The following is an 8,400-nucleotide window of genomic DNA, read 5'->3' as shown; positions in this document are numbered from 1 at the left end:
TTCTAAAACGGTACTAAAACAATTCAGTGGAAGAAAAAATAGTCTTTTTTATATAAAGTGTTGGAACAAACAAAACCTATAAATAATAAGGTTGAAATTCTCCAAGGTACCCTTTCCAAAAAGTTCTTAAGATGGATCAACAGCTGAAATAGAAGAAGTAAAACTACCTGGTACATAGGAGGAAACACAGGTATAAGTCTTCATGACTTTGGATTAGCCATGATTTATTAGCTGTGATGACAAAAGCAAATGTGATCAAAGTAAAAATAAATTATTTGTATTTTTTAAAAAAATTATTTGTATTTTATCAAATAAAACATAGAATATGGTAAAAGATTTGCAAAGTATATATTTGAGAAGCCTATAGTATCAGAGTATATAAAAATACTCTTCTAACACAATAATAGAAATGCAAAAAAAACAGTTAAAATGCAAGCAAAGAATTTGAATAGATATGTCTTCAAAGTAGATATACAAATGACCAATGTATGAATAAACATCACAAGACATTAATGAAATACAAATCAAGACCATACCTAGCTAAAGTGGCTATGATCAAAAATTAAAGAAATAACAAACATTTACAAAGATTTGGGGAAAATGGGAACTGGAACCTTCACATAATGTTGTAAAAGAGTTTGGTAATTCCTTAATAAATTAAATATAAAAATTACCATATGATCCAATAATTCTATTCTTAGATACATATATCAAATAATAAAAAACATATATTTGTACATTAAAGTTCATTGAAGCATGATTCATAATAACTAAAAAGTATAAACAACCCAAATGTATGTCAGTGAGAAAAATAGTGAATTCCATTACAGTATATGGACAATAGTCATATAATGGAATACTGTGGAATATTGTTCAGCCATAAAAGAAGTAAAATGTGTTGACAGTGTATATATTACGACATGGATGAATGTTGAAGACACTGTGCTAAGTGAAAGAAACCAGTCATAGAAAGATAAGTCCTGGGCCGGGCGGTGGTGGTGCACGCCTTTAATCCCAGCACTCGGGAGGCAGAGGCAGGCGGATCTTTGTGAGTTCGAGGCCAGCCTGGTCTACAGAGCGAGATCCAGGAAAGGCACAAAGCTACACAGAGAAACCCTGTCTCAAAAAAACCAAAAAAAAAAAAAAAAAAAAAAAAGAAAAGAAAAGAAAAGAAAGATAAGTCCTGTATGATTTCATTATATGGAGCGAGCAAAGCAAGCCAATCCATAGACAGGAGATGGGATGGTGGTTGCCAGGGGCTGGGGAAAAGGGAAGAGAGGGAGAACAAGTGCTAATGGGCACAAGGTTCCAATCTGGGATGATAAAGATGCTATGAACTTACACAGTATGTTTGCCTACTACACTATAAAGAGATGTCTCATATAGTATGTAGACAATTCCTTAATACACATAAAGGAAAACAGCAAGGTGTCAGTTTTGTTCCCAGAAAACAATGAAAATAGTCCTTCAGCTTACTAGCCCTCCTTTTAAAGTGTCTTAGACTGTTACTTCTCCATTTTTTTCTGACCTATCATGGATTAATGCTTTTTAATACACCAAGTTGACTAAAAAAATAAAATTAAAATAAACCTGAAGATGTGCAAAATATAAACCTAATGTTTTCATTGTTAGACTTAATGTATATACAAATTCTAGGATATAAAAATTTTGAGTTCTATCTCTTTTTTGTTTGTTTGTTTTGTTTTTCAAAACAGGGTTTCTCTGTGTAACCCTGGCTATCCTGGAACTCACTCTGTAGACCAGGCTGGCCTTAAACTCACAGAGATCCACCTGCCTCTGCTTCCCAAGTGCTAGGATTAAAGGCATGTGCCACCATCACCTGGCTTCTAGCTCATTTTTTTTTTTAAACTCACATCAGCAAGTCTAATAATCAGTAATATGTGGATGGGTGCCATTGAGTGGAACACAATTTGAGCAGAATTGATCTAAACCATGCTTAACTCCAAAAAGGGATAATAAATACCTGAGGGCTAGATATTATAAGAAATCTTTAAAGTAATAAATATTGTTTTTACTGTTATTCACAGAGTACCATTGATGATATTGAAAGCATTTTAGGAGTAACAGAAGAAAATAAAATGAGTTTTGAAGGAGAAAAAGAGTCCAAAGACAAGGAGGAAGATCTGTATGAGCCTGTTGAGATATACAAAGACGCATTATGACTGGATCCCTGTCTAAAGAAAGGACAATATTTCCTTTGCTATTAGTATAAAAGTGAAGAAGTTAGTTTCCTTTGTTTGCCAAGAGGTAAATCAGAACAAATTGTAATGTAATAGTCTTTAAAATCTTGTTTATTATGTGGTGTTACTTTACTCATTAAACAGACCTACTGGTGTTTTCACTTGTGAATGGTTAAGTAATCCCTTCCTCCTCCCAAAGTCAAACAGTGGCCTCAGAAAAGAAGAAAAGCAGAAAGAAGCCTTTGGCTCACTCCTACATCTACTTCATGATTTCAGTACTGTGACATTCTTGTTTTCTGTTACAAGAGTCACTTAGCTTCTGCATTTAGGAAGCAGATGCAGAGATCCACAGCCAAGCACCAGGCCAAGCTCCAGGAGTCCAGTCAGAGAGAGAGAAGAGGTATTCTATAAGCAAGGGGCATCAAGATCATGATAGAGAAACCTACAGTGACAACTAAACCAAGCTAGTGGGAACTCATGAAATTTAGTTCAACAGCTGTGGACCCTCCATAGGACTGGACCTGGCCCTCCACATATTGAGACAGTGGTGTAGCTTGATCTGCTTAAGGGCTCCCCCTCGTAGTAGGATCAGGATCCATCCCTGGTGCATGAGCTGGCTTTCTGGAGCCCAAGACCTATGGTGGGATACCTTGCACAGCCTTGAGGCAGGGGGAGGGGCCTGGACCTGCTTCTACTGAATATACTAGGCTCTGCTGACTCCCCATGAGAGACCATACCTTCTTGTAGGAGGGAATGGGGGGATGGGGGCCTGGAGGGGTGAGAGGAGGGAAGAGGGGGAATCTGTGATTGGTATGTAAAATGAATAAAAAAATTTAATTAAAAATGAAAAAGAACGAATAAAATCCTAGTTAATAAAAATCTTTGTCAAAACATAAATGTCTTCTGCCCCCCCAAATTAAATCAGTTTTAAATAATTCTTTATCATCCATTATATCAATCACTATTATTTGTTCTTGATTTCAGAGTAAGAAAAGCCAACATGAAGTTAACCACAGCATTGGAATGTGTCTAGGTGGCAGTATCTGCTCTTGGTTTAAGACAGTGTAACTAGAGTCCCTAGCTTGAATGAAAATCCCTGTTGCAAGTTTTCTGCAGGACACAACAGTAGGATTTTTACAAGCTGAATTCAACTGTACCTTTTGCTACATGGCTGAAGTTAAGCAGTGCTGCCATGAACTCTCAGCATTTGCTTCATAATTGTCTAAAAACATTTCTACATCTGCCAGCTTTATTGAAGGATAAAATAGGCAAAGTGCAACACCAAAATCACATACAGTTTTAAAGAACAACCTTTTCATCTATAAAAACACATACACTTGGGAAATGAGAAATATTTTTTTTCCTGTGGAATTACAATCGTTTTAAAAATGTGTTTCAGCCACAGGCTAAGAGTTTCTGCAATAAAATTAACATTTCTCTGTGTGTCTGCTTTTGTTTAGCCATTGTAGGAAGTACATTAATTAGCCAGGTTTCTTGTCTGTGCTAGGTACAGTGATGACCTCTTTTTCTTGCCAGATCTCTCTAATCCATACGAGGGGCCTATTGTCCAGACACTTGACGGATAGGAAGTGCTTCATGCCCATTAGAGTCGCTCTTACATCGAAGCCAGAGCAACATAAGGTCCAGGAGACTCATTAGTTCACTGGCACAATTATGTCCTGAGAGTAAATGAAACCCTCTGTCTCCTTATGGCTCTCATCTGCTCTGGACTTTAAAAGAAAACTGTCTCTGTTTTGTTCAGCACAGCAGTGGATCATTCACATGGTCAAAGCCCTCCTCACAAAACCATTAAAGCCACAGGGAAGTTCCGAGTGTGGACTGTGATTAGCACTCCTGAGCCTGGAGCTGCTGGCAGCAGTAAAGGCGCTCACTCTCCTGGACCTTTTTTTTTTTTTTTTTTTTTTTTTTAAACCACTTGATTGGTTTCTCGAACAATGCTACTTGCCTCCTTTGCATACATCATTATTTTGCAATACAAAACACTCGATTCCAAATTCAGGCCTTTTCTCCAGATTCAGATCCTAAAGTAATAGGAAGAAGACTCTCTGCCCAAACATCTACAGCTTCAAAATGAAAGGCAAAATATCCGTAGACTAAAACAATCACGACAAGTAATTAAGTAGAAGAATCCAGAGGACCAGATTAAATTATCAAAATGTTTTAATTACAGAACATTATCTTTCAGCACATATATGTTACAATGATACTGTGTGGCTAGCAAACTAAATTCAGTTTGAAAACATGTTTATGTATGTACAGTGTCTAAAGCATCCCAAATAGTCTAGTGAAGATGAATTGCTGAATTTTTACCAACCTGTATTAGTAAAAGGACTTTGGAAAATGTTGTATCATTTTCTACTGAACAGTAGAGCTAATTCTGTATGAGATGTGACCTAATGATGAAGAGCTGCAGTGGAGAAGTGCACTCGCTACGTAGGAGAGCATTATTGGTGAGTGTCTTTAATAGACTGCTCATTTCATATTAACTCTAAAGAACCAATGGGTCATACAACCATGTTGTCCACTGACGTATCTCCTGTCCACTAGCTACTTACACTTGCCACTCACTGAACATTTAGTAGGGTAGGTAATACTGGACCAGGAGCTCTGTAATTTTATTGCATCTTCCCAGCAAACCCATGCAGGTAGTTATTACTGCCTTCCTCATCTTACATATGAAAAAAAATCAAGATTTAATAAGAGTACTTCACCCCATGCTTTAGGTTACAATAAAATAAAATAAATTTGAGATTTGCTCCTTTTGGCCATGATTTTAACATTTTGCATAAAATAGAAAGTTTAATTTCACTTGCTCCAGGTCACACAACAGGTTTGCTTTCTTCTATAACCACTTCTAGTGTGTTACCTAACATATAGGAAAGCAAGTTAATTTACACATATCTCCTGATAATAAAATCAACTTGCTAGAGCAGTCCTGGGGAGGGCTGGAATAAGGGTATGGGGGGTATATATGAACAAGATACATTATATCCATGTATAAAATTTTCAAATGATATAAATTTTTAATTTAAGTATTTACTTATTTTGAGATAAGATCTCACTATGTAGCCCTGGCTGGCCTAGAACTCACTATGTAGACTAGGCTGGCCTCAAACTGACAGAGATCTGCCTCTCATCTCCCAAGTGCTGGAATTAAAGGCATGTGCCATGATGCCTAACAAATTTATTTTTAAATAAAATCACTTTATTCTAATTAACTCACAAATAAAAATATCATATAGCTACATTAAGGAAACCACTCAAGCACTTGCCCAGTCCCCAGCTTGACATCTCAATGAATTTCTTCACAGTAAGAATGGCTATTCTGAAGCAGTGGAGCTTCAGGTGGAGCTTTATGGTAGTGTGAGTAAGAATGGCCTTCATAGGCTCCTAGGTTGAATGCTTGGTCACTGTGGAGTGGCACTGTTTGAAAGGAGTAGGAAGTGTGACCTTGTTGGAAGTGTGTCATTGGGGGTGAGCTTTGAGGTTTCAAAAGCCCTTGCCAAGGCCAGAATGTCTGTCTCTCTCTGTCTCCTCTCTCTCTACCTGTGGCTCAGGATGTAGTTCTCAGCTACTGCTCCAGCATCTGCCTATATGCTGCCATACTTCCTGTCATGCTGATAATGGACTAAACCTCTGAAACTGTAAGCCAACCCCAATTAAATGCTTTTGTTTATAAGAGTTGCCATGGCCATGGTGTCTCTTCACAGCAATGGAACACTGACCAAGACAACTATCAATTGCATTTCATCCTCCCAACTTCACATCCCCCTTTTTTAAAGTAGTAAGTTTGTCTTTGTGATGGCTATTCTAATATACTTTTAACTTTCTTTTCCTATATTTACAATAAATATATAACAAAAAAGTCTAAATTTGTGAGCTGGCAGCATCACAAGACATCACAGTTATATGATCAAATAATTAAGGGGGAAAGAAAATGGTGTCAGTAAAATTCTCCTGAGGTGTGAGATCTGTGAGACTTTGGTAGGGAAATGACACCAGGCAGGTGCTGGAGTTTGGAAATAGGGAGGTCATATTGTGTAGTTTTGAGGAATGAGTATGAGGTCAAGAAGTGGGACTTCTGGCAAGATGGAGACTAGCTAGGGAAGGGATCATTTAATCTGTAACAACCTAAGAAACATCCTGTTTTCAAGTGTGGAAATACACTTTCTATCATGAGTAATTTATTAGTAACCATCTGATAGTTTTAACAATTAATAACCATTTGTATTCATCTGGCACCTTTCTTCAAAAGAGCTCAAAGCACTTTACATTTGTTATCTCATTAATTCCCCACATTGTCCCTGTGGGGAAAGTAATAAGTATCTTAACATTTAAATGTTTATCTTTCAAAATTTCTCAAGCATACATTAATTATATTTTCAAAACTATAAATGTTCATTAGTTTTATTTTACTGTTCCTCTAGCTTTAATGTGCAGAACTCATTTGTTCAATCCCTCAAATGCACTAATCATAGTCTTATTTGGAAAACTATAAGATGGCTAGATCACATGAGGGTGGAAGATAAAAAGGGAGAAAGCATTTGCTTTTGTTATTTTCCCTTCCAAGTACTAACCAGGTTGGACCCTGCTTAGCTTCCAAGATCAGACAAGACTTGTATTTTCAGGATGGTATGGACATAGCCTACATTTGCTTTTCTCACTAGAAAATGTTTGGTTCAATCCAATGCAAGTGCAAATGGAGTGTGCTGTGGATCCTTTCTCTTTTGTTAGATGGTTTCAGTGTGCCCCCAAAGGTATGTGTGCTGGTAGCTTAGTCTCCAGGTGTGACAGTACTGAGAGCTGGAAGATCAGAACCTGATGAGAGGAAGATAGTTAGGTCACAGCTAACCCTTGGAAGAGGTTAATGCAGTTCTCCAAGGATGGAGTTAATGTTTCACAAGAGCCAGTGGTAAAACAAGGCTACCACACATGCTGGACTTTCGTAGACAGCTCTTTGTTGCCCTTTCCCGTTCTGTCCTACAACCAAGGGTTCCCTCGTCAGATGCTAGCACTATGTTGTCTGGAGTTTCTAGCTATCAGATGATGAACCAAATAAACATGTCATTGTTATAAAGAACCGATCCTCAGGTATTTTGTTATAGTAACACAGAATGGACTGAGCCACTATTCCTTCCATAGTAAATGCCACAGATTAGTCATCACTGTATCTAAGAGCCTGGGCTATTATTTATATCACTGTTTAAACCCAGATGTATACTCTTGGAGCTATTGGAGCTACATCCCACAGAAACAGACTTAGTAAGGGCCCCCCAGGAACTTTTTGATCCAGCCCTCCTTCTCTTTAGTCTAGTCATATCTTCCACAATTTTCCATCTAGATAAATGGCAAATGGTAATACCTGCTCCTTAGGGAAGCCACAGAGATTAAATAGCCAATGCTGGGAGAGTATTTCAAAGATGAAACATTCTGCATAAATGTTTAAGCATTAGTATTACATTGCTACTTCAAATGGAAGTTCTAACTTTGAAATGTGATTATACACTTTCCAGGAAAAAAAACTTCATAACTACATATATAGGTTTATTTTTCACTCTAACAATCTAACTCATGGTTGTGAAACTTTATTGCACTTGATGGAAGGCCTTGGCTTTTATTAGTTTTAAACTGCTGGTTTCTGGGGTATTTATGTAAATGAGGGAAGACACCAAAACAGTAAATAACAAGCATGTCCCTGCTGTTTAAAAATCTGTTGGTAAAAACAACCTAAATATAGCACAGGAAAATACAGCTTTGATACCACTGCATAAAGTAGATTTGGGAGGTTTTGTTTTAATTTTGTGTATGTGTTTATATGTGTGGGAAGGCACATTTGTGCTGAATGCATGTGCACATGTGTGCATACAAATGTAAAGAGCACAGGACAGCCCTGGAAATTGTTGCTCAGGTACTGTCTATCTTTACTTTTAAGGTAGATTCTCTCACTAGCCTGGAATTCCCCAGGTAGGCTAGCTAGTTGGCCAGTAAGCAGCAGACAACCACCTGTCTCAGCCTAGCCAGCAACGAGACTACAAGTGTACATCACCATGATTGGTTTAAAAAAAAAAAGTAGGTTCTGGGTCCTCATGCTTGCAAGTTAAGCACTTTGCTGACTAAGCCACCTTCCCAACCCGTGGTTTTATGCTTTGTTTTTGGATAATGGATTTTCCCAAAAGCA

At 37.5% G+C, this 8,400-nt stretch overlaps 1 protein-coding gene across 9 annotated transcripts in view; it reads left to right on the top strand.

Annotated features, from left to right (window-relative positions):
- The window catches only part of Iqch (IQ motif containing H), a 184,647-nt gene extending 182,285 nt beyond the window's left edge, over positions 1–2,362 (top strand). For all 9 annotated transcript variants that reach the window (XM_059268070.1, XM_059268080.1, XM_059268076.1 and 6 more), the window contains one exon: positions 2,049–2,362. In XM_059268070.1, the coding sequence (XP_059124053.1) occupies positions 2,049–2,183 (135 nt within the window). In that variant the 3' untranslated portion in view covers positions 2,184–2,362. The remainder of the gene's footprint in view (positions 1–2,048) is intronic.
- Positions 2,363–8,400: the final 6,038 nt, after the last annotated feature.

The sequence above is a fragment of the Peromyscus eremicus genome, chromosome 7 (assembly GCF_949786415.1).
Source record: "Peromyscus eremicus chromosome 7, PerEre_H2_v1, whole genome shotgun sequence".
NCBI classification, from domain to species: domain Eukaryota; kingdom Metazoa; phylum Chordata; class Mammalia; order Rodentia; family Cricetidae; genus Peromyscus; species Peromyscus eremicus.
Note: the sequence above shows the minus strand (reverse complement) of the source record. Positions and strands in the feature narration are given on the sequence as shown.